Here is a 26,992-nt window from a genome sequence, read left to right on the forward strand (position 1 = left end):
GCACGACTCCACGTTGTGTCATGCTTAAGAACAGCCCTTAGCCTTGGTATTGTATTATTGGCCTTATACCACACCCCATCGGCCCTTATTGCTTAAATAACTACATGGGGAAAGGGAAGTTATTATTTTCTGTTATATTCTATTCTAAAAGTCGACATTTCTAACACAGATGCAGATTTTCATTCAACCGCAACAGTTTTATTTTATTTTTTCTAATCTAAGTCTTTTCAGAAACACGTTGCATGCTTGACTAGCAGATGTGGCTAGAACCTAGAACATTACAACATGCAGTCTCCCTCGTTGACACGTCTCGCACTGTGCAGAGTTCGTAGAGGGCTAGTTCTCGTTGATCTGGAGCTGTCCTTGGTGATGTACAGCTCAATCCAATTAGCTTTCACCTCTGGGTTGTGTTGCAGCCAGCGGGTGGAAAGAAAGCTCACCCCTTTCAGTCGATCCTGTGTGTCTTGCTATGCAGATAGCCCCATGGTGCGCTCATCCGTTTATTTTTACATGTTCCATATCCGAGGGCAACCTCTTTTACCATATCCCCATGGAGTGTGCTATCTGCAGTTTTACTACTGGTAGTAGTATTTTCTCACTACGAGGGCGATATTTATCTGTTTATTTCAAGATTTGATAAAGATATGTGGAAGACTCCAGTTACAGACGGCTTGCGGTACTAGTCGGATGGGAGGGTAGCCTAATCACGAATAACCTGCCTCTTCAATTCTTTTCAGGGGAGAGGAGTTTGGTTTGAAAGGTAAAGTGGTACAAAAAGGTAGGACACGAATTGTTATTAGCCTATATTAGACTGTTTGAAAAAAAATCTGAAAATGTTCACCTTTCACTTTTTTCTGAAATGTTGTTTAAAAATAATATATCGTATTTTAGCCTATCTACAGATCTATTATTTAATGATAGGTTGTGTAAAATCCAAAGAACACATGTTAATAATAGCCTAAATGTGAACTAAATTGTTTGATTACAGTGAAATACAGGATCAGTCAGGATCTGATTACGGATACTTGAAAAGTGAAGGTTACTGAATTTATATGGTAAATTGTGTAGGATAACCAATCATATATTGGTTCCATTTGATCTTCAAAGCGGTGTATTACATAAGTAACCTTGGGGTGATAAAGTCCAACTATGTGACCTCTATCAGAATTTACCCTAGGCTATAATCATCAATCGCAACCCCAGCTTTATCAAAAGACCTACAGTATCAAGATGGAGTGGGGTACCATTTACCCTCCATGTGATACATCTACTGTAAGTTAGTGCAACTGAGTGCCCTAGAGCTTCCTGTCTAAATAGCCTGGAGGCTATTATCAAGTCATGTACAGTAGCCTAGCTAAGTGTAATAGGCTAGCATACTTGCAGTGGGATTTGTGGTTGTCTTCAGCCTACACAATCACATTAAAGCTTAGGCCTATTGCCTTCAATACTATAGAGCACCTGAATCCTTTTTTATTTTATAAAGAATAACTTTTTAGGCTAGTTCTGCAATACCTTGAGCTCACATCACATTTATTTAATGGATTGGCTATATTGTTCTTCAATGCTGGTCTTGGACCACAGGGTAGGATTTTGTTCCAGTAGCCTGCTAAGGAGCTGAATTCAGTCTGGATTTTCTTGCTATACTAAGAGACTGATGGAAGGGTGTCAACTGAAAAAAAAGGGTGTGATGATTAGTTGAGGCCTGCTGGGCTGCAAGAAGCCTGCACACCCTGTGGGTCCCCACGACCAGGATAATGCATTCAGATGCACATTTGTCATCAACTAATGGTAAAATTAGTGTCCCTGTTTTTTCCTTCTTTTTTTTCAGTTGAAGCCATGGGGCAACCGGTTTGAAGTTTCTCACATTCAAAGTTGGTGTACCCATTCCTAACAAGGGGTCAGTGGATTTGACCTGACCTCCCCCTGACCTAGCATAACACCTGAACTGTGACCATCATGGCGGAGAGAGCTGGCTTTGGGATCCCCAAAAGCAACTCACGTCCTATTGGCTCACTCCCACCAGAGCCTATCGACATCATCCGCACCAAGGCCCGATCCAGAAGAGTCCGCATCAATGTTGGGGGACTTGTCCACGAGGTCCTATGGAGGACACTGGACCGTCTCCCCAGGACCAGGCTGGGTAAACTCAGAGACTGCAATACCCACGAAACCTTAATGGAGATCTGCGATGATTACAGCTTGACTGATAACGAGTACTTCTTCGATAGGCACCCAGGGGCGTTCTCCTCCATTCTGAACTTTTACAGAACAGGGAAGCTGCACATGATGGAGGAGATGTGTGCCCTGTCCTTTGGCCAGGAGCTTGACTACTGGGGTATAGACGAGATCTACCTGGAGTCCTGCTGCCAGGCCAGGTACCACCAGAAGAAGGAGCAAATGAACGAGGAGTTGAGGAGGGAGGCCGAGTCTCTCAGAGAAAAGGATGGGGAGGAGCCGGAAGAAGGCTGCTGTCCAGACAAGAGACAGAAGCTGTGGGACCTCCTTGAGAAGCCTAGCTCTTCTATTGCTGCTAAGGTAAGACCAAAGCGTTGACCTGGGTTGAGTTTAGGCCTACTGACTGTGGGTCAGTCCAAATCCATCCCATCCCATGGTGTCATAGCTGCTGCAGGAATCTCTCTAATTGATTGATTTAAACATAATTTACGATCTTGGGTTTGCCTAATGGCAAACCTCCTAAAGTGGCTGCTGTGAAGTAGTGGAGTACTATAGAGCCTACCCTGTTCAACTCCAGCTCAGCTGCTGGAAAAACTCTAAACGAAGTAGATCTCAATATATCAGGAATTTTATATATGGAATTTGATCAATTCGTTTTATTCACAGATCTTGTGTCCCACATTGAGTTTTTCTTTAGATACCTCCTTCCTTCCAACTCAGGAGGAGAATATTGTGCCACCAGCAGCTTAATCCTCCTTTAACCTATGAAGTAATCAGATAAGAAAGAACCCAGAAGATTATGGTGCATGTGTGATTAGTGCATACTGCTATGTGTATTGTACAGCTGATATGATACACTTAAAAAATATATTAATAATATCACACATTAAGTGAGGGAAAAAAGTTTTTGATCCCCTGCTGATTTTGTACGTTTGCCCACTGACAAAGACATGATCAGTCTATAATTTTAATGGTAGGTTTATTTGAACAGTGAGAGACAGAATAACAACAACAAAATCCAGAAAAATGCATGTTAATTTTTTTATAAATTGATTTGCATTTTAATGAGGGAAATAAGTATTTGACCCCTCTGCAAAACATGACTTAGTACTTGGTGGCAAAACCCTTGTTGGCAATCACAGAGGTCAGACGTTTCTTGTAGTTGGCCACCAGGTTTACACATCTCAGGAGGGATTTTGTTCCACTCCTCTTTGCAGATCTTCTCCAAGTAATTAAGGATTCGAGGCTGACGTTTGGCAACTCGAACCTTCAGCTCCCTCCACAGATTTTCTATGGGATTAAGGTCTGGAGACTGGCTAGGCCACTCCAGGACCTTAATGTGCTTCTTCTTGAGCCACTCCTTTGTTGCCTTGGCCGTGTGTTTTGGGTCATTGTCATGCTGGAATACCCATCCACGGCCCATTTTCAATGCCCTGGCTGAGGGAAGGAGGTTCTCACCCAAGATTTGACGGTACATGGCCCCGTCCATCGTCCCTTTGATGCGGTGAAGTTGTCCTGTCCCCTTAGCAGAAAAACAACCCCAAAGCATAATGTTTCCACCTCCATGTTTGACGGTGGGGATGGTGTTCTTGGGGTCATAGGCAGCATTCCTCCTCCTCCAAACACGGCGAGTTGAGTTGATGGCAAAGAGCTCGATTTTGGTCTCATCTGACCACAACACTTTCACCCAGTTCTCCTCTGAATCATTCAGATGTTCATTGGCAAACTTCAGACGGGCCTGTATATGTGCTTTCTTGAGCAGGGGGACCTTGCGGGCGCTGCAGGATTTCAGTCCTTCACAGCGTAGTGTGTTTCCAATTGTTTTCTTGGTGACTATGGTCCCAGCTGCCTTGAGATCATTGACAAGATCCTCCCGTGTAGTTCTGGGCTGATTCCACACCGTTCTCATGATCATTGCAACTCCACAAGGTGAGATCTTGCATGGAGCCCTAGGCCGAGGGAGATTGACAGTTATTTTGTGTTTCTTCCATTTGCGAATAATCGCACCAACTGTTGTCACCTTCTCACCAAGCTGCTTGGCGATGGTCTTGTAGCCCATTCCAGCCTTGTGTAGGTCTACAATCTTTTCCCTGACATCCTTGGAGAGGTCTTTGGTCTTGGCCATGGTGGAGAGTTTGGAATCTGATTGATTGATTGCTTCTGTGGACAGGTGTCTTTTATACAGGTAACAAGGTGAGATTAGGAGCACTCCCTTTAAGAGTGTGCTCCTAATCTCAGCTCGTTACCTGTATAAAAGACACCTGGGAGCCAAAAATCTTTCTGATTGAGAGGGGGTCAAATACTTATTTCCCTCATTAAAATGCAAATCAATTTATAACATTTTTGTTGTTATTCTGTCTCTCACTGTTCAAATAAACCTACCATTAAAAGTATAGACTGATCATTACATTTACATTACATTTACACTGATCATGTCTTTGTCAGTGGGCAAACGTACAAAATCAGCAGGGGATCAAATACTTTTTTCCCTCACTGTATTGATACACAGTATTTTGCATCCTTAACAAATACATTTAGTTCATTTCAGTATAGGGTGATCAGTTGCTTAATAAGGGATGAATATACTAGGGCACTAAATGCCTAGTGTTAGGTTAGGTATTATGGTTTGGCATTCATTTTCAAGTTAGATCAAGTAACTATGTCTCCAGGACTAAGCTCTTATATGAATCTGTCTAATGTGAAATATTATTTATTGTCTTGCATACACAATCCCAATGGTATACCATGTGTACTGTGCTTCCCAGAATTCAGGCCAAGAAAAGCAGACAACCCATTAGTAACGGCTTTAATGTGCATGCTTTTATCTTTTTTTTCTAGAGTGGGGAAGTATAATGCATTGTATTCCCACAATTGCACATTTGTCCTCTCTATGGGCAGAATCTAAAACATCTAATGGTTCACCCAGATGCTAACCTCAAATGGTATATACAGGAGGTTTTCTGAAGGACCATGCTGGAGTTTTAGGGAGAGTATATTACATTTACATTTTAGTCATTTAGCAGACGCTCTTATCCAGAGCGACTTACAGTTAGTGAGTGCATACATTTTCATACTGGCCCCCCATGGGAAACGAACCCACAACCCTGGCGTTGCAAGCGCCATGCTCTACCAACTGAGCTACAGGGGACTTATTTCGTTTTGCTAATAAACACAAGTGATACCGGCAAGCGCAGTGTGCAAGTTTTTATTTTCTTCAATAACATTTAGTCACTTAATCCGGGAAGAGGTGCAGAGAGTGTCTTATAGGAGTTTTAGGAGTAGGCCTGATAGGAAAGGGTTTTAGGAGGAGGTGGTGGAGGTAAGAGGACAGATGGTCAGGGGAACCCACTGGCTCACACAAGTCCTGGTCAGTCCCCATTATCCTGCCTCACTAAACTGGCAGGACACTCAACAGACTGCCAACTGGGCAATCCTCAGTGATTTCACTTTGTCCCTGTGCAATATTTTAGTCACTATTAACATAATGTAACTCAAGCTGATGGGCTCCAAACCCTGAAACATGTTCCCCTTCACATACCTGTACTTTATTTACATTGAAACCTGACTATCCAGAGATAGGTATGGTACCACCAGACCAAATGTGTTTGTGAAATTAGCTTGGTGATTTGTACTGATAGAGTGAACAGTGAAGAAAGATAGGGCATCCCTTACCCCCCCTTGACGGACACTTGGCTTGCAGAAGGAAGCTTGGGGGTAGCACTAGCTAGCACATGGGGATTAGGGAGTGCTTAAAGCACAGAGGTGATCCCAGGGTGTGCTGCCCCCTTTGACCTGAGAAAGACATGGAAAAGCAAAAGGCACAGGGAAGGACACTGGCTGTGTGCATCGCCAACTCCTACTAGGTGTGATATACTGGAGGAGCGGCCATGGGTTGTACACGGCCTGTCACAACAGTGCAGTATGTTATGGTTGGCTCCCAGTCAATCAGATGTTGTGAGTCAGCAAAATGACACAGTATCCACTCAAGGCACTTGTCATTACATCACCCACAACTGCTGACCGGAATGGAAAGGGGCCTTGCATTGACCACATCAAATTACCTCATGGACTACTCCAGAAGTCATAAAGCTTCAATGGATGTTCAATACTGTAAAATGTTATTCCAGTTTATTACTTAGAGTACAGTATTTGATTTGGTATATTTATAGAATCTACATTTTTACATGTAACATAACTTTCCAACGGGTGTCAAAAATGTATTGTGTGATTTTCAATTATACAAACAAACAAACATACATACATTAGAAACTTTAGTGAATATGAGTAACTCCTTGACACAGAACATGTGAAACTTCCATGTGAGTGTCAGCTGCTTACAGCTTGCTGTGTCCTGGCCATACTGTTCATCAACTCCTTCATTCTACACACAGTTCTTAAACATCTGTCTGTTTTAACATACTTTTATATGCTATAAAAGCCATCAGGAACTCATATAGGTAGGCCTACTACATAATGGTATGTGTCCCTAGTTTTGCTGAGGCCTGGTTGTACAGCTCAGTACTGTAGGGAGTGATGGAAGTGAGACTTAATCTCCTTTGGGGGTTTTACCCAGGCTGCTTCTGCAAATAGACTGTTGCGAAGGATGTATACCGTCTGGCTCACAGCTAGCTGGGTTTGCAGTATGCCGGTCGGCCCCGGCGGGGGTCACGTGTGCGGTAGAGCTGTTAATCAATTACTAGAGTTGGGTTTGCTGCTGCTATAAGATTAACAAATGAAGTACAAGTAGTCTCCTCTCTTCATGATGAGTTCCTTCAGTACTTGTTGAATAGATACAGGTTGAGGGTCCCCTGGTTAATTTGAGTTTGTGCAGATGGCAGGAGCTTGTTTCCTTATCACACTCAATTTACTCTTGAAGAATGCTTAAAAAGTGAGTTAAATTTGTCCATTTGGCAGGATAGCATAATTGTTTTTCCCAATTGTGTTGTTGATGTGTTTCCTTTTTTAAATTATATTATTTCACCCATTTCCGTCGATTGACCTTCAATTGGAGCTGATTATGTCATATGGGTAAACGGCATTGTTCTCAAAGAAAGGTACAGGTTTTTCACTAGCTCATGTGGCTCAATTGCTGTGATCTGGAACATGCACTATAGCAGTACAGGGTTATCTTAACCTTGGCTAGATTGGAATTTTGTGTATGGTGAAACTGTATCCCAACGTTTTAGCTTTTTTGAGAGACGTCTTTCAATCCACCTCAATTTACCCACTGGATAGAAAGGTCAGAATTTTGACATGGGGATCTGATCAACTCAGAGCATTTAAGTGCTCTTGATATATTCGGCAGCCATGGTAGTATATTCACACAGGCATAGTTGGATCATTATTATACCAAGGATGTTATCCTATTATTGATATATGGGATGAGGGATTTTGAGTCTTGGCAAGGAAACTGCACCTCTCAGCATAATCCATTTTGCGTTCAGTTCGTATAAGCATGGCAGTTCAGTTCATATAAGCATGGCAGTTCAGTTCATATAAGCATGGCAGTTCAGTTCGTATAAGCATGGCAGTTCAGTTCGTATAAGCATGGCAGTTCAGTTCATATAAGCATGGCAGCTCAGTTCGTATAAGCATGGCAGTGCGAGGTGCAGGAAAATGTCAATGGCATCTGTGTGGTAATGTGCCACCCTTTATAGAACTACTTGTCTAATCCCTCCTCCCCTCTCCTCTATCTGCAACTACCTCAATATTAAAAGCCATAACCAGGGAAAAATAAACCCATCACTTCTCATCCTATATGTCACTTCATACAGGCACGTGCACAGATAGGGCTCTACCTGTGCAGAGCACATGCCCCTTTGCCCTTCCAGTCTCTAAAGTGCCCTTTTGTTGCTGTTGTTCTGAACCCACTGCCCGCAAGTTGTCGAAAAAATGTGCGTTAAATATTTGACATTTAATTAGCCATTAAGATGTGGCCATCTATTGCTTTTATGTAAGTTAATAAGGAAAGTCATAACTGCTCAACAAGTCTATGACCGCGGTTGCGGAAAACATTATAAAACAAATGTTGCACCTGCCCCCCAAAAGATCTGTGCACGGCCCTGACTTCATATATAGACATTGTGTTGCTAAGTCATTTAATTTAAAATGCCCTTCACATTCCACTATAGTAGCCAGTTGTTAAAATTCAAAGCATGAGCCGTCCCTTTTATTTTTAGAAAGTACTGGTTAAACCTTTCAAATAATGACTCCCCTTTTTATCCCAGATTTATAGCAACTTTGAGAGAATTTAATTCCATTCTGGCAGAGGGTCCATCTGGACCTTTTTAGAGCTAGCCTTAACCATCAGTGACACTGAGGTTGTTCAATATTACTCAGATGCCAAAAAGTGTCTTCTCTCTCAGGTTAGTCTTAAAGGGGACTTGTTTGTAGTTTGACATACTGTAAATGTGTTTTTCCTCATTTTTGGAGGGGTACAGATTAAATGAGTCAGTTGATCCTCTTCAATAAACACTGGAAAGTCAAGATCATGCGATTGATAAACATACTTTAAATGTACTTTTTTTTGCTTATTTTTCCTGCTTATTTGAGAAATCATACAATTGATTCCGTGGCTTGAGGGTGGTGAGTGTGATATGATTTATTTGACGGCAGTTGGCAGGCTGTAAGCCTACAGCACATGAGAGGAACTGAGCACTTTACTATAGTTGGAAATCATTGGCCTGAGTTGAGTAGTCTATTTATGAAGTGGGTAGTAATCGAATAAGTAGTCATATGCAAATTAGCTCTGCATTAGCAGATGACATACACATGTTATTTTTAAATGTGATGTTTAAGTATGCTGTGGCAGTCTGTTCTTCTCCATTCAATGTAATACTGTGTGATGAGCACGTGGCCATTGCAACATCCAATGTTTGCCCCTAAAACAGAAAACCTTGGATATTTATTTAAATATCAGTTCAGTTTACACGCTGTGTTGAAGTACGGGTTGCCCACTCATCATGTCGTCTGAATCTATGTCACATGTTCATGTCACCTAAATTACCAAGCTTTTGGTTGGCCTGTATATCGTCATGACCAATCAGGCACATGTATTTGACTAATTACTATAATCAGGCCTTCTCCCTTCCCCCCTCACACAATGAGACACCATCACACCATCACCAACTAACTGAACACAATCCAGTGGGCTTTGGTTTACATATATCACAGTCAGAGACCATAGCCTGAGCCAACATGGTCTAAATAAAACCTATTTTGTGGGGTAATAGCATGGTGTCTTTGACGTTTTTGAGTGTCTATATGCAGTTTCACTGTCTATTGATAATTGATAATTGTGTCATTGCATTGCTAAGAAACACCAATATTTTAGGTTTCCAATCCAGTGGTACATCCCTCATCAATAGTAAAAATGTACACACACATATATACACAAACACACAAGTCTTGATATTGGTTTAGTTATGGTCTTATGTAGGCTATATAACCATTTTCCAGTTGCTATTGTTGTACAATGGCCTGAAATGCCACTCCTCCACTGTGCCCCTTACTCAGCAGAAGCTCCTAGACAAATATGGTGGTTTGGCTCCAGCTACATCTCCCCTATAAAAACACTGCTAATCCAATGTATCCAATGTCACTTTTCCATAAATACCCCGACATTGATCAAGACATTCTTAAGTTTCCGTGCTGAGTTTGTGTCCCCTCCGTGACTGGCCTGCAGCAGTGCTAACTTTTGTCAGAAATAATCTAACCTTCGATCCTTACATCCTTTGCATTGAGGTGGTATTTCCTTTTTTTTGTGAGATTTTAAAGTGTGTTGTTTGTCTTGTTGCTTTTGTCTTGTTGCTAAATGACTAAAATGTAAATGATCACAATATTGCTACTGGACTTGAGGTGAAGTCAGTTTGAGGTGAATGTGGAACCCTAATACTGTTTGGCTGATGGACTTACTGTTATTTGCACATCATTTTTATATGACATTTTACAAGTGGTGTTTCTCTTTTATGTCATAACCATAACACTTGTGATGCAGTCATCATTTTGATGAAGATTCCCCTCTAACAGCTGTGTTAAGCCGCAGTTCTCTGCCTTCCACACGTGTTCATTTCCTCTCCGATGTCGCTGTAAATCCAAACTCCTGTCGCAGATTATAGCTGGAACAAATCCCTGTGTTCTGCCAGATTGAACCTCTACAAACAATCTTCCCTGGAAAATGTTTTGTGCGTTTCCTAGGAGCCTTTGTTTTAAGTTTAGCAGCAACCCAAGAGCTAAACGTAACTGAGTGGGAGGAAGGCACCTGCCAGGGCTTAATGAGGGAAATCCAGATCTTTCAATTAATCTGCTTACCTCTCAGTAGCCAGATGTTCCCAAGGACTGCTCTATGCCGGTCCAGGTCACACATGCATGCAGCCTGGTGGGGACAGAGAGACACACAGCAGAGGCAGCTCAGCCAGTAAAATAGCCCCATTGTCCCGCGGTCCCACCTCTCACGTACTGTATTGGACATCTCCGCCACTCATAACCATAGAGCATCACGCTCAGATTGAGCCATGTTCAATCATCACACTCAGGGTTATGTTTTGAGGGATTTCTGTGTATGAATAAAGGGCTTTAGTGTCAAAGCATATTTTAATGAAAATGTGGATTAGCAGAGTATAATACTCAAAGCTCTTAGACTGGGTATCCCGAATGGATTCCCTTGTTGGATCTTAAAATTTCCAAAGGGCATTTTCTAAATACAGAACATAACTATATCTATTTGATCTCAAATTAAAATTACTTTGTCCCGGAGAGGGAACTTTTGTTATTTTTTTTTTATCTGTTGTGCTATATGAAAATATATGGAAAATAGTAAATTGTTATTGCTGTGAAAAATGTATTTCCTGTAGACTACAGATAAATCCTGAATACTCTACAATAACTGTTGCAGATACCCATAGTGATATCTGTCTTGAGAAGATAATGAAAGTGACATACTGTACATTGTCTATTGATTCACCTTATTATTTCCTTTTTACATATTCATAAAAAATACAACAAATGTGCCTCAATGGTAATTGCTCCACTCCACTGAGAGCTCCATGGCCAAAGAGGAAACTCTGTCATTTGCAGTTATTTAATGAGAGCTTTAGTGGGTAAAGATTGTCTGTCAGGACTGTTGGAGGATAAAACCACCCAGAATGTATTGCAGGAGAAGAACAATACCTGTGTTTTATGACTGTTTCACAGCGTATCAAAGAAGACCCTTACACCTTAGCCATGAAGGTGCAGTCTTGTGGCTGAGTATCTGATTATCCTTTGGCATTCCCTCCCTGTGTGCACACGAATGCCTTGGAATGGTCTCAAGACGTAGGCTAGCTATTTCTCTGTATCCAGATCACTGTTCATGTAATTACATTTGTGCAGATCTAAAGATAAGGTCAGGAGGAAGCTAATCCTGCTCATTCCACCCCCACACCCTCACCACTGATGTCTGTCTACCTGGACTATATCTAAATGCACCACACGCACACAAGGCCCATGAGTGAATTACTCTGTATTAAGTGCTTGGGTAGTATATCACATAGCAATGTGAGGGTATAATCTATAGAGCGTTTGCTGAACGAGGCACAGAGGTCTCAATGAATGGTGTAAATGCTATGTGGTTTCATAGACAAGACAAAGAAACATGGTAGTGGCCCACTAGTGTGGTTTTCACAGAAAAGTTGTGTAAGTGTATAATGGTGAATGCTGACTTCAGTGTCCTGCCTGTGAAATAGTCCAACTTTTCAGCGTAGTCTTTGCCATTGTGTTGTTTATTCATGTACAGAGCAACTCAAGGCTATCACTAATTTCCGCATGAATTTAGATTAGGCCAAGGTGGAAAGGTGCAAAAGGTCAAACAAACAATTTGGCAACTATTACGCCACTTTAGTTAGTGTTGCACTTGCCCTTTGATCCACCTGGTGGGTGATAGTTCAGGTCACAGTTGACCAATGAGACCTCAAGCAGCTCTGCCATCACAGCCAATAGGCATAATGCTGGATGACCATTAACTTGACCTCGGCAGCCATGACTGTGGCCTGAGGGGTTGTTCATCCTGACATGCCCGAGACAATCCCTGCGTCACGCGATGCCTACAGTCAAGGCTTTCCAGAGGCTTTGTCTTATCCCTCCCTACACTCTTAGAATAAAAGGTGCTATCTAGAACTGTACCCTTTCCTGCAGTCAAATGACCAAATCGCCCTCTAGTGGCCTCATGGATGGAATGTTATTAACCCTTTGATGCGTACGGTCACATATTTGTGATCATTGTTCAGTGGTCCCTGCAGCGTACCATCGCAAATATGTGATTGGAACAGTAGCAACAGAACGAATGATGCCACAACCGCATCTAAACAGCATTGTTCTCTGAAAACAATGTTTTGTACTGATGGGAAATAAAGATCTTCGCAACTCTATTCCTCAATTTCACCTTTTATTATAAAAGATAAATGCGAACTTCATCATCCAAGCATCACACGGAACACATCCACAGCCAAACTCATTCCATAAACCAGTCTAAATAACAGGTTGCACTGACAAAAAACTAAACATAAGTTAGCGACCTAACAGTTAGACTTGTTAACAATGTAGCACATCTCTGGTGAGCACAAGGGAGAAATGTAATATTGTTTAGAAAAGAGATGCATGTCAGCTAAACCAACAGCAGCTAAATTCTTTATGATGGCAGCCATGTTTGTTTATGTTCGACAAGCGAAAACTCCCTAATCCCAGAATGCCATTCACTATAAGACGCAAAGTCAAAGATGGCTTCGCCCATTGCCTGAAAAATATGAACTTAGTTTGGCCACATTTCAGCATATTAAAAATCTTTGTTGTACTTGTTACAGTGTATACAAGAACCGGAGCACATGACTTGACAAGTCGTTTACAGTTTTTCACAAATCACAAAGCAAATAAAATGTTATCACCTCACAGATCATCACCCTAAATACAAGCCTACTCCCTAGTTTAACCATAGCGCGAAAGCTAATCAGGGTTGCCGGATTTGGGCGAAAGCATTTTAGAGGGGTTTGTTGGGGGGGTTCATTTAATTTCATTTGAGTTCCGACTTCAGTGCATTCAAGACAACTGGGAACTCGGAATAACTTGTGGCGGGCCGAGCAGGGTGGATGCACACTGACTTCGGTCGACAGCTGTACAGTGTTTCCTCCGACACATTGGTGCGGCTGGCTTCCGGGTTAAGCGGGCAGTGTGTCAAGAAGCAGTGCAGCTTGGTGGGGTTGTGTTTCGGAGGACTCATGGCTCTCGACCTTCGCCTCTCCCAAGTCCATATGGGAGTGGCAGCGATGAGACAAGAGTGTAACTACCAATTGGATATCATGAAAAAGGGGTAAAAAGACAATAAATAAAGTATACACATCATATGTGTCCATTACAATCTATGCAAGAATCGGAATGCATGATTTGTCACCAGTTCTTGAAAACGTGAATTAAACAGTAAATACAGTTGAAGTCGGAAGTTTACATACACTTAGGTTGGAGTCATTAAAACTCGTTTTTCAACCACTCCACAAATTTCTTGTTAACAAACTATTGTTTTGGCAAGTCTGTTAGGACATCTACTTTGTGCATGACACAAGTATGTTTTCCAACAATTGTTTACAGACAGATTATTTCACTTATAATTCACTGTATCACAATTCCAGTGGGTCAGAAGTTTACATACACTAAGTTGATTGTGCCTTTAAACAGCTTGGAAAATTCCAGAAAATGATGTCATGGCTTTAGAAGCTTCTGATATGCTAATTGACATCATTTGAGTCAATTGGAGGTGTACCTATGGATGTATTTCAAGGCCTACCTTAAAACTCAGTGCCTCTTTGCTTGACATCATGGGAAAATCAAAAGAAATCAGCCAAGATCTCAGAAAAAAATTGTAGACCTCCACCAGTCTGGTTCATCCTTGGGAGCAATTTCCAAACGCCTGAAGGTACCACGTTCATCTGTGCAAACCATGGGACCACGCAGCCGTCATACCGCTCACGAAGGAGACTCAGTTACACCAGCTCTGTCAGGAGGAATGGGCCATAATTCACCCAACTTATTGTGGAAGGCTACCCGAAATGTTTGACCCAAGTTAAACTATTTAAAGGCAATGGTACCAAATACTAATTGAGTGTATGTAAACTTCTGACCCACTGGGAATGTGATGAAAGAAATAAAAGCTGAAATAAATCACTCTCTCTACTATTATTCTGACATTTCACATTCTTAAAATAAAATGGTGATCCTAACTGACCTAAGACAGGGACTTTTTACTCGGATTAAATGTCAGGAATTGTGAAAAACTGAGTTTAAATGTATTTGGCTAAGGTGTATGTAAACTTCCGACTTCAACTGTACATTATGCTCCATACATACATGTAGTATGCTACAGTAGAAACAACAACACAATATACAGAAAATAAGGCACTTACTTTGATAGGAACGCACACATGTCCAAAGTTATTATTTGTAAGGAAAACAAGAATGAAGGCAATGCGGGCACCAGCCAGAAAATGTGCCAGGGGGGAAAAAGTTTGTGCAAGGCCTGTTCTGACTAGAGATGTACAAATGTCTGCATACTTGATGTGGGGAAACACTGGGGAAGTGCTTGGGCTCCCTTTGAAGAGAGAATTTTGTCCGGCTCAGTAAAGCCTCAAACATAAATTGTCCGCAACAGTGAAATGGGCTACTTCTTATGAGAATGAATGAGGAGGCCGAACACACCTCAATTCAAACTGTTGTTGCAAAATAAAACTTGTTGGAAAATAATTTGAAATGGCAGCGTGCCTTGGTTTGAGGGTAGCGCTGGTTAACTGTCCTGTTGCGTAACAATCACATTTTGGAACAGTGAGTGCATTCTGACATCACCTGCATTAAAAAAACTCATGCTGGGGTGACCGTTACATGCTGACTACACCGGGCACACGCGTGCGTCCGTGTGCGCCATCGCGTGCATGTTGATTTTATCCATCCACACCCGATGCGATCAGGACACGGAGGTTGAAATATCAAAAAGAACTCTGAACCAACTGATTAATTTGAGGACAGGTTGAAACACATATGAAACATTCATGGACATTTAGCTAGCTTGCTTGCTGTTGCTAGCTAATATGTCCTGGGATATAAACATTGTGTTGTTATTTTACCTGAAATGTACAAGGTCCTTTTTTTGTTGCTGGATCTTTGTAGACTATCGACCCATTTTTAGTCACAGAAAATCGTGTGTTCTCTACTCCGACAATTAATCCACATTTAATCTAGTAATCTCTCCTAGTTCATTCTTCTTCGGTGGATTTTATATGGCATTAGCAACCAACATTAAGATGCATTACTGCAACCAACTGGACTGGAGTGTGGACCTCCTTCATCTTTCAGTCACCCACGTGGGTATATGCTCCTAAAAACCAATGAGGAGATGGGAGAGGCAGGACTTCCAGCGCGTCAAGCGTCACAAATAGAACCAGTTCAATTTTAGCGTCTGGCTACGCAGACGCTCGTGAGCAGTTTGGATGAAATTATTGAATAACATGTATGTGTACATTTATTTTGCAATGCTCGTGCACACAACGCAGTCCGTGTGGTCAGCATGTTAGAGATATTTGGAACTCACGCGTGAAAAGGTTAATACAGTATTTTTCATAATTTCATAATTAATCAACATTATTATTTCAGTCTTCTGTATATGAAGTGTAATATTGGGATGCAAACTCAATATTGAATACATTTCAACTATATATCTGACATGGTACCGGTGTCTTCTTTTTTTAAGCCCATAACCATGTGTGTGGGGTGTATACTTTTGTTTCAATGTAGATTTGTTTAAGACTACCAACAAACACTCTGTGTGACCCTGATTTAGCCCACTGCAGTAAAATGAAAGGGTTCTTTGGCTGTCCCCATAGGAGAACCCTTTGAAAAACCCTTTTTGGTTGCAGGGTTCCAATTAGAACCGTTTCTACAGAGGGTTCTACATGGTACCCAAAAGGGTTCTACCTGGAACCAAAAAGGGATCTTCTATGGGGACAGCCGAATAACCTTTTTTTCTAAGAGTGTACCTCTGCATCACATAATGACAGACTCTCTCTCTACGTCTCTCTATGTAATGCTCTATAGCAAGCCACCATTCTTTAATGTGTTCTCAGTTGAACATTTGTATTTTATTTTTTATGTTCTTACATCTAGTATCTTTCCAATTATTTTGGTTATTTGGGATTTAAATATGTAGTAACATAGTTGTTACATCATTCTGGAAATATTAATATTAAAATCTGGCAAATACCATCTAAAACAGCACTGTAAAATAAAACATTACCAATACTTGTATGGATCATGGTACTTTATAAGTGGAACCAACATATATATTATGTTTTACCACCAATTGTGGCTCATTTATTTTTTGGCTCGGTCTTGGCAGGAGGCTTTCTCAGAAGTAGCTGGCAGCAGATGCAGGCGGGTGTCAGCAACTCACGTGGCATCGACAGGCTGTCACGGCGATGGCCACTCTCCACTGTAAATCACCTTATGTGCTCTCCTGGACATTTTTTATTCTTTTTTTTGTATTTATCACTTTATATGTAGATGTATAATAAGTCAATATAACCCCCGTCCCGTCCCGTCCCGTCCTCCAGAGGGCCATAATTACAGGAGCTTCTGCATGTGCTTGCGGTGTCTTGTCTCTGTGAGGAGGACATTTCAGGATAATTGTAATAGGATTTGGTGGCTATCTATAGTAAGGATAGAGAGAGGTTAGAAGTGGTTACTCATTCTTTCCTCAACAGGAAGAATCAACCAATAATCTGATACTTCTTCAGTATCAGATATTTATGTTTCAAATAACAAAGAATACATGACAGTTAATAAAGTCTATAATTGTATTTGTTTCATGGGATGAGGGAAACCCCTCCAGAAAAGGATTGTTCTGTGTAACCATCTCTCACAAGGCCAAGAGTCCCATCAATAGCTCTCTAAGCCAGTCATTTGAGCTCCCCCATTTGTCCCTGGCAAGACTGCCCTTCACTTTCATTGCACTCATATTTTAAAGGGCTAATAACACTGAAGCACTACAGAACACTTCACCTGCTATGCCAGTATTGAGACTCAAGCCCATGCTCTCACATCTTTGTTACACACGTACAGTATTGCTCATTTGACAATTTGCTAATTGCACTTGTTCGCATAAAGCACTTGAAGATGAGCAGAGGGCGGTCACACTTATGACAGTTAGTCATGTTACGTCCTGCAGCACTGCAGAAAGGTTGTCATGTGAAAATATTTCTGTGCTAAATACTACAGTATGGTCTGTTTGGGATATATAACAATATACACTGAATATACAAAACATTAAGAACATGAAGCTCTTTCCAGACTGACCAGGTGAATCCAGGTGAAAGCTATGATCCCTTATTGGTCTCTTGTTAAATCCACTTCAATCGGAATAGATGAAGGGGAGGAGACGGGTTAAAGAAGGATTTTTAAGCCTTGAGACAATTGAGACATGGATTGTGTATGTGTGCCATTCAGAGGGTGAATGGACAAGACAAAATATGTAAGTGCCTTTGAACAGGATATGGTAGTAGGTGCCAGGCCCAGGCGTACCGGTTTGTGTAAGAACTGCAACGCTGCTGGGTTTTTCACGCTCAACAGTTTCCCATGTGCATCAAGAATGGTCCACCACCCAAAGGACATTCAGCCAACTTGACACAACTGAAGCATTGGAGTCAACATGGGCCTGGAGTCAACATGGGCCAGCATCCCTGTAGAATGCTTTCGACACCTTGTAGAGTCCATGCTCCGACTAATTGAGGCTGTTTTGAGGGCAAAAGGGCAACTCAATATTAGAAAGGTGTTCCTAATGTTTGATATATTCAGTGTATATTATTGATTGAGTAGGCAAATATATCCTTGCATTTTATTTGCCAAGTAATCAACAACTCTTGAAATGTTACTGCTAACTCCTAACTGCATTAACTGCAATGAGGGATCTGGATTGTTACGTCATTAGTTCTCCCATTCAAACACTTGTGCATCTTTTAGATGAGTTGAAATTCAATTTTTAACTTTTTCTTTGCCCTTCACAATACTGTATTTAGAGTTGCAAAGCTACCAGTAATTTACCAAAGTTATTGGAATCTTCAGTAATTTTGGTAATTAACAGAAAATCTATGGCAAGCTATCGTAATTTTGGTAATTTCTACTTGAATAAGTTGTTAAAAAATTATTCATATATAGTATACATTTTTTATGTCGGTGTCCATGAGTTTCTAGTAGATAGACCATATGGTTTAAGAGAAAATAGCCTAATTAATGAAAAACGCATCTAATCAATAATGGTATTATTTTCTATTAACTCTGCAACTCTTACAACTATTGACTTTTCTTCACAACTGCCACCAGTTTGATGCCAAAACATTGACAACAAATATATATTGACATTGTGAAATAAATACAGTGCCTTCAGAAAGTATTCACACCCTTGACTTTTTCCACATTTTGTTGTGTTACAGCCTGAATTTAAAATGGATTAAATTGAGATTTTGTGTAACTGATCTACACACAATACCCCATAATGTCAAAGTAGAATTTTGTTTGTAGAACAATAAATTAATAAAACATTAAAAGCTGAAATGTGTCAATAAGTATTCATCCCTTTGTTATGGCAAGCCTAAATAAGTTCAGGAGTAAAAATGTGCTTAATAAATCGCATTATAAGTTGCATGGACTCATTCCGTGTTCAATAATAGTGGTTAACATGATTTTTGAATGACTACCCCATATCTTTACCCCACACATACTATTATCTGTAAGGTCCCTCAATCGAGTAGTGAATTTCAAGCAGAGATTGAACCACAAAGACCAGGGAGGTTTTTCAATGCCTTGCAAAGAAGGGCAGCGATTGGTAGATGTGTAAAAATTAAAAAAAGCAGACACTGAATATTCCTTTGAGCATGGTGAAGTTATTAATTTGGCTTTGGATGATGTATCAATACACCCAGTCACTCCACAATACTAACCTAAATGACAGAGTGAAAAGAAGGAAGCCTGTACAGAGTAAAAGTACTCCAAAACATGCATCCTGTTTGCAACAAGGCACTTAACTATTACTGCACAAAATGTGTCCTGAATACAAAGCGTTATGTTTGGCGCAAATCCAACACAACATATCACTGAGTACCACTCTTCATATTTCAAGCATTGTGGTGGCTGCATCATGTTATGGGTATGCTTGTCATCGGCAAGGACTAGGGAATTTTTGGGGGGATAAAAGGAAACTGAATACAGCTACAAGCACAGGCAAAATCCTACAGGAAAACCTGCTTCAGTCGGCTTTAAAACAGAGACAAATTCACCATTCAGCAGGACAATAACATTTACATTACATTTACATTTACATAACCTAAAACACAAGGCCGAATATACACTGGAGTTGCTTACCAAGAAAACATTGAATGTTCCTGAATGGCCTAGTTACAGTTTTGACTTAAATCGGCCTGAAAATCTATGGCAAGACTTGAAAATGGCTGTCTAGCAATGATCAACAACCAATTTGACAGAGCTTGAAGAATTTTTTACTACAAGAATAATGGGCAAATATTGTTCAATCCAGGTGTGCAAAGCTCTTAGAGACTTACCCAAAAAGACTCACAGCTGTAATCGCCGCCAAAGGTGCTTTTACAAAGTATTGACTCAGGGGTGTGAATACGTAAATGAGATATTTCATGTTCAGTAAATAAAAAATATAAACAATTATTATGGGGTATTGTGTGTAGATGGGTGTGAAAGAAATTGATATCATCCATTTTGAATTCAGGCTGTAACATAACAAAATGTGTAATAAGTCAAGGGGTATAAATACTTTCTGAAGGCGCTGTAAAGGTGTGTTAAAGAAAATTATATTTCATGCTGAAACCCTCATATTAAACAACAATTGTATTCACTAAGTTGATGGCTTATATTTAGGATAATGTTTTAGAGCTTTGTCATTCAATGTTTTTAAAATTTTTAAATCATCTTATTTAATTATTTCATATATTTTACATGTGATAAGGCCACAGAGGGCCAGAGATAATGACGGACACCTGTGATAATCTGAAATACCCAAAAGGGCCACTAGATGTCTTGTCATAGATTACATAAAATCCTTGAAAGACACCAACATTCTGGTAGTTTACTGGTAAACTTTGAAAGTTTCAAGTAATATCCCCTCCCTTTGCAACCCTAACTGTACTCATGCCATAGTTTTTTGGCTCTCTCTGCTACTCACAATTTACTTTATTTCTGCAGATCTATTTTGGTGTCTGAGTCCTTTGTAAACTGGGGTTAATTCTTCTCTACAGCCATGATTAAGAGTGTTGCGGGGAGGTCAGGCCCATGTGATGACAGCGTCACAGGCCTTGGGAACCCAAGCCAAGAGGGAGGGAGGGAAGGAGGGAGGGAGGCTGGACGACCAGGTATAGCTAAGAGGGATATAATAAGCGTCTATTTCCACAAGGCACTAAACCTGTGCCCTTGTCTTGATGATGAAGTGAACACACACACACAGACACACCTCACAGGTTTGACCTTTGTCAACCATTGGTATGTGCTTATGTTAGTGCTTATTTAATCTGAGCAAGATGGCCATTGACAAAGAGTTCTTAGAACCATGACATACAGTAAAAGGCAGACAAAAATCTATATAGGCCTATTGTTAGCGTTAACTGATGTGATAAGTGGTGATTTGTTTGTTTCCCCCATCAGTCAGATATCCTTGATTTAAGTGTTTCTTGGGGTAAGGAAAGAGTGGCCAATGTGCTGCAGAGAGTTGAGAGGATATCTGCTTTAAGCATTGATTATCAATCTATAAGCGAGCCTTTGCTGCCGGACACATTTAGATGGATGGGAGGAAATATTGCCTTCTGCTGTCATCTGTGCTTTACACAACCATTTCTGGTATTGCTCACATCATCATACCCATTGGGTTATACAGTACAGTATATACAATTTTCAGTTGCAGAACCGTCTAATCAAAGGGTGTTGTGTAATAAATAAGAACAATTTGGTCGCTATACTGTCGCTAAGTAACATACCAGTAATATCATAGTAAAACTAAAAATTACTTTATAGTTAGATGGATGCACTAACAAATCTCTCCCTGAGGTCAAGGCACCTTACGAGGCTGCTCTGCCTCTGTCAGACCAATATGGCCACCCCACTGTAGGGTTAAGGGGTTGCATGGGGAGAACAACCCTAGGCCTTGTCAATACAGCCAATGAAGACAAAGTGACAGCTGAAGTGTGGTAGTTGATTTACTTATAGAAAATCACTAGACCTTAAGACCTTAAGCACAGTAAGCAGCCGACTTACTGGTTGATATTTAGCTTCTTATACCTGCTCTTATTGATCCTCCTAGCAACACTAAATATCGATGTCACTCACTATCTGTTCACTTGAAGGCATAATGAATGTTTTCCAGGTACCTCAGTAAGGAAGGATTAGTCCTGAGAAACCAGGTTAACTACAATTAGTAACCAGTATGTTCTTGAAGGCTTGCAAGACTGTCAGGTGGAAATAATGCTTTTGGATATACGTTCATACCAAATCAAGTCTTAAGAGATTTAGAGACAGGCTATTGCAGTTTGATTCATATTCCTTGATATTTTCTTTCATCAAGAGAACACATTGAAACATGAAAGAACCACTTGCAAAATGCTTAAGTTATTTGTTTACTTAATCAAAACTGTTAACCTCAGACAAATATGACATCACTTTGTGGATTGTCTATGTATGTAGTAGACATAATCTTATTGTTATTGTAGCTTTACCTCCCAAAGTTGGTAATCCTTTATATCAAGCAATGCTAATCTGACATTACATCATGATGATATGAACCTTGTTTATTTCTAATTCTTATTTACTTGTCCAGATGTTAACATTAATCTGTTCTATGTTCAGTGGACCTTTTGTGGACCCCCTTGTTTAGTCGATCAAACACAAGAGATGATGAAATCAATCCAACCACATACCATTTTCTAGTCGCATGACACATACACGTGCACCACACGTGCGCACACACACACACACGTAATAAGAGTCGTCTCAACTCTCTCATCATGACTAATTTTAAAATTTTTCTTTGTCTTTCAGTTCCTGGCCTTTGTCTCCGTATTCTTCATCGTTCTATCAACAATCTCATTATCACTCAATACCTTGCCGGAGCTACAAGTCGTTGATGAGTTTGGACAGTTCAATGACAATCCCAGCCTAGCGCATGTTGAAGCTGTGTGCATCGCCTGGTTCACAATGGAGTACCTTCTCCGCTTCCTCTCTTCTCCTGACAAGTGGCAGTTCAGCAAAGGCCCACTCAATGTCATTGATTTACTAGCTATCCTGCCCTACTATGTAACTCTTTTCCTGACTGAATCCAACAAGAGTGTTCTGCAGTTCCAGAATGTCAGACGAGTGGTCCAGATATTTCGTATCATGAGAATCTTAAGAATTTTAAAACTGGCCAGACATTCCACTGGACTGCAGTCCCTTGGGTTCACCCTTCGGCGCAGTTACAATGAACTGGGTCTGTTGATATTGTTTCTGGCTATGGGCATCATGATCTTCTCCAGCCTGGTATTCTTTGCCGAAAAAGACGAAGATGCCACCAAATTCACTAGTATTCCTGCTTCATTCTGGTGGGCTACCATTACCATGACAACTGTAGGTTATGGGGACATATATCCACAAACTCTTCTTGGTAAAATAGTCGGTGGGCTCTGCTGTATTGCAGGTGTGTTGGTCATTGCATTGCCCATCCCCATCATTGTGAACAACTTCTCAGAGTTCTACAGGGAGCAGAAGAGACAGGAGAAAGCCATCAAGAGGAGAGAGGCATTGGAGCGGGCCAAGAGGAATGGCAGTATTGTTTCTATGAATCTGAAGGATGCGTTTGCTCGCAGTATGGAGCTGACGGATGTTATGGTGGAGAAAGGTGACGAGAAACGGCCAATGGATAACCATCTCTCGCCTAGTAGGTGGAGCAGTAGGCACGGCAACTCTGAGGTTAGTCCAAAATCCCAGGCGAGGTATAAAGAGGTTGCTCAACTGGGATCTCCAGATAGGGTCAATCCTCCAATAACCTGCCCACAGCACCTGAATGCCCAGATATTGGAGGAGATGTACAACAAGTTGACGACCACTGCCAACATTGGCTCTGGAGCTCCACATGAACAAGGACAGAAGCTTGAGGAGGTAATGGAAATGACGGTAGTGTCTTCCGCACTAAAGCCCCCCCCAATCAAGGAACGAGCCATGGGTAACCTCAGGAGCCCATCCAGTGTGGACAGCTTCGCCAGCTGCACTACGGAGTTCAGTGTGGCAGAGAGCAGTTCCCTCCTCCCCAATGTAGCAGGACGAAGGGCCCCTCCTCCCCTCGACCTCAGCCAGATCACCTCTATGGAACCAAAAACCCCAGAGAAAGTTCAGCCGGCCACAATCATTAAGGAGGGTCTTTATGAGTTTGTCTCAAGCAATCCAGAGGGGGCGTCACAGGGGGAGGATAATCAAAGCTTTGACATGAGCATTGAAAGCATCCGCAGTTCTCTCAGAGGCAACAACCCACAGAAGACAAAATCTCTCAAGGTCAATTTCAATGAATCTCAGGGAGAGGTGCCATTAGCACCTCCCAGCGCTAAGTCCCCTCAGTCTCTCAGTGCTACTCTGTCTCCACCAGGATACCAGCCCTCCCCACCTCCAGGCCAGGCCCCGGTGACCAGCCCATGGTCTCCAGGACAGTCAGGCCAAAAAGAGGATGCAGCCCAGGGCTTAGAGGGCGAAGGTCAGCCTTCCATTTTAAGCCATAGGGGGAATCACATGGACAGGGCTGCCGTCTTCAGCCCTTTGTCACCTAAATCTCTCAACTACACTACTCAGGAAGTGGTTGTTGCCGGCAATGGGGAAAGAGAGGCAGGCAACAGCCAAAAGGAAAACCACATAGTTCTGGATGGAAGTCTATCTCCACCTTGTGAAACAAGCATGTGACTAGTATAGGTGGAAGGTCAAGGAAAGAGGAAACATAATCTCTGTTTGTGTATGATGAAAAAGAAGAAGCACACTAATGTAGTGAACAATAAGTTGTCTGCATGGCTTGACAAGTATTATTTCTGATAACATCACTGTTTCTGAAGACCTATGAGAACTGCTGTTTGCTGCAGACATGGAACTTATAACAGTGGATTTTACTATAAGGCTCCATTGTGAGCAAAAAACAACCTAGTATGAATGAGGACATTTATGAACAAATTGTACATTATGGTCCAGGACTTTTTACGTAGCAAGTTATCCGTTGGAAGTTTCTTTGTTTTAGCTTGCTAGTGTGTTGGGACAAGGACATCGACTGAAGAGAGAAATTAGGTAAGGCTTTGGGATTTTTATATAAGGGCTCATCATTTGTGGAACAGTATCAATGTCATATCATATTCTGTTACTTGATATGACTTGCATTCATTTGCAAAGTTTCATTTCCTTCTCATGTTATTATGTCTGTTTAGATGTTGCATTGTTCTCAATCAAGTCAACCGAGAGATATACTATATATGGAACAAGCAACAGTCTCTTAGTTCAGGGAAGCAAGAAGAAAAATAAAGCATATTATATAGCAATTCATAAACATCTGCCTATATGGAAATAGACCAATAAGACATTTTTAATAATAGCCTATACATGACTATCTATGATTGCTTTCTAATACTTTATATTCTACTATTTTATATTCTGTTCGTGAATGAGCTTATGTCCCTAATTTCTGTGTTTAGCCCTGTTGTTGTGCAACCCTTCATCCATGCAATGGGAAATGGACAAGCCATATAAGTATTGCATGGCAATCTCATGGATTTACACTATGGCAAAAGTGATTAGATAATGACAGCCATTATACTTAAGAAGAAAAAAAAGTAGCATACAGCAGCACTTAATTCATGTAGATACAGATCATATCAACTGAATGGTTATTGAAGTTCTTCACTAAAATGGCATTATTGCTGAGTACCAGATCCATTCTGATCATAGGAAATCTGTTGTTACATTCCTCAAGGTATTTATGTTGTTATAATGCTGCCTTTTGCTTAGAGAAGTGCAGAAAATGTTTTGGTTATGTATGTATGCTAGTTGGAACAAATACTGTGTATGTGATGTTTGATGTGTAAAGTTTAATTTATATTGTATGGGGATGATTGCTAGGTCTAATACAGTACAGGACTCAGGTAGAAAGTGTAACACTGCCCTCTACAGACGGAGGATTTTAAGGCACTAATCCAAGAATTCATGCATATCTCTAGTTGGAATTCCTGTTAATATTGAACAAAGTAACATCTTTATTGATTCATTGTGCATTTTCAAGTTTTGAATGGCTGACCTACTCAGTAATGGTAGACATCTCAACTGTTGCAGCTTCAAAAAAATTATGCTGACAAGTCTGAATTGAATCAGGAGGGTTACTGCGGACAATCTTAAAACTACAGTGTATTAACTATATCAACTACTGTGCTTATATTCTATTTAAAGTAGATTATGCTACCATATTATGTTTTGTTGGTTCACTCGTATGATTGATTCCATTTTTCTAAGATAAAATGGATCAGGACTGTAATATTTCCTGGTAAGTTTTTTGAATTGTGTGCCTTTTCATAAATATAAATTTATGAGAAGGCGAAAACCTACATAATTTGGCTGGTTCATAGAGATCTATAAATAATGTATTTCTAGTAGGGAGACATATGAGGTGATGATATGCAAATAGCTATTGTACCAAGTTCTCGGGTTTTGTATAACTTGAAAGCTTTGTCATATCATGGCTTACTTCCTCCTTTCAAAGTACCATTTGCTGTCAGTAATGTACAGTACAATACAGTACAGTAGGCTTATGTTAGTTCATAATTGAGATGTCAGGGAAAACAGGGAAAGTTACTGCACTGACACTCCCTGGTATAACACCACCTCTTATCCACCAAGTCATCTGTAAAATGATTTGTATTTTTGTTGCAATTATCTTACATTATTTTGTACAGTTAGCTCGATCATACTCATATCCTCAAATCAATACTTACAACCACAATGTACTGTAGGTAACTCTAGGGTCCATTCCTCATTTATTTTTCTTCTGCCTGCTTTTTTTGGTGTTCCCTCCATCCCAATATACTTTGGTTGTTTTAACGGTATGTGACCATAGTCATCTTAGTTGTTAGTCAACATAACTTAATAGTGAATGAATAGTAACTTATTGTTTTACAATAAGTTTATTACCATATGCAAGACAAATAAAATTTGTTCATGTGACCCTTTGTAATGTGTGTGCTTGCAGATTTTCAATAATAAGGTGAATAGACCAGACATACACAGTATGAGAGGACAGAAAACCTTTTTTGGGGGGGGCAAATGTGTTACATTCCCTTCTATCGAATGGTACTGTGTAGTAGGCCCTATCTAGGAACCGTACAAACAAGTCCATCATGTGGCGCGCTCATATTCAGTGATAATCAGTCAATCGCTGGCTGTTACCAAATTCACTTCAATAAAACAGCAATGAACCAAGGATATGTTTAAGGGGAGGTCCTTTGGTGATGATTGAACAGTGAACAGAAAATATAGTTTACCAAGCTACCAATTGCTTCACACTGGAAGAAGTTAAGCTAAACTAAACTACCCTTTAGAAAAATATAGTTACTTTGAAAAAGTAGTTCAGTACATCCAAACTACTTTGTGAAAAATTATCATATGTAAATCTGAAATGTCATAGACTACAAATTGTAGGAACAGATCACTTTGGGGTCATACGTTAACAGAATGTCTAATTTAGCCAATT

At 40.6% G+C, this 26,992-nt stretch overlaps 1 protein-coding gene across 2 annotated transcripts; it reads left to right on the top strand.

Annotated features, from left to right (window-relative positions):
• The first annotated feature begins 435 nt into the window (after window positions 1-435).
• LOC121535258 (potassium voltage-gated channel subfamily B member 2-like) lies at window positions 436-25,900 on the top strand. Of its 2 annotated transcripts, none has more exons than XM_041842138.1 (3): window positions 436-778; window positions 1,829-2,535; window positions 22,291-25,900. In XM_041842138.1, exons 2-3 carry the CDS (start codon window positions 1,957-1,959, stop codon window positions 24,172-24,174), a joined length of 2,463 nt encoding a protein of 820 aa, XP_041698072.1. In that variant the 5' UTR covers window positions 436-778; window positions 1,829-1,956; the 3' UTR covers window positions 24,175-25,900. The 2 variants fall into 2 exon arrangements, with proteins under 2 accessions (XP_041698072.1, XP_041698073.1); XM_041842139.1 differs by having other exon boundaries at window positions 436-760.
• The last annotated feature ends 1,092 nt before the right edge of the window (window positions 25,901-26,992 follow it).

The sequence above is a fragment of the Coregonus clupeaformis genome, chromosome 21 (assembly GCF_020615455.1).
Source record: "Coregonus clupeaformis isolate EN_2021a chromosome 21, ASM2061545v1, whole genome shotgun sequence".
In the NCBI taxonomy this organism is placed as follows: Eukaryota; Metazoa; Chordata; class Actinopteri; order Salmoniformes; family Salmonidae; genus Coregonus; species Coregonus clupeaformis.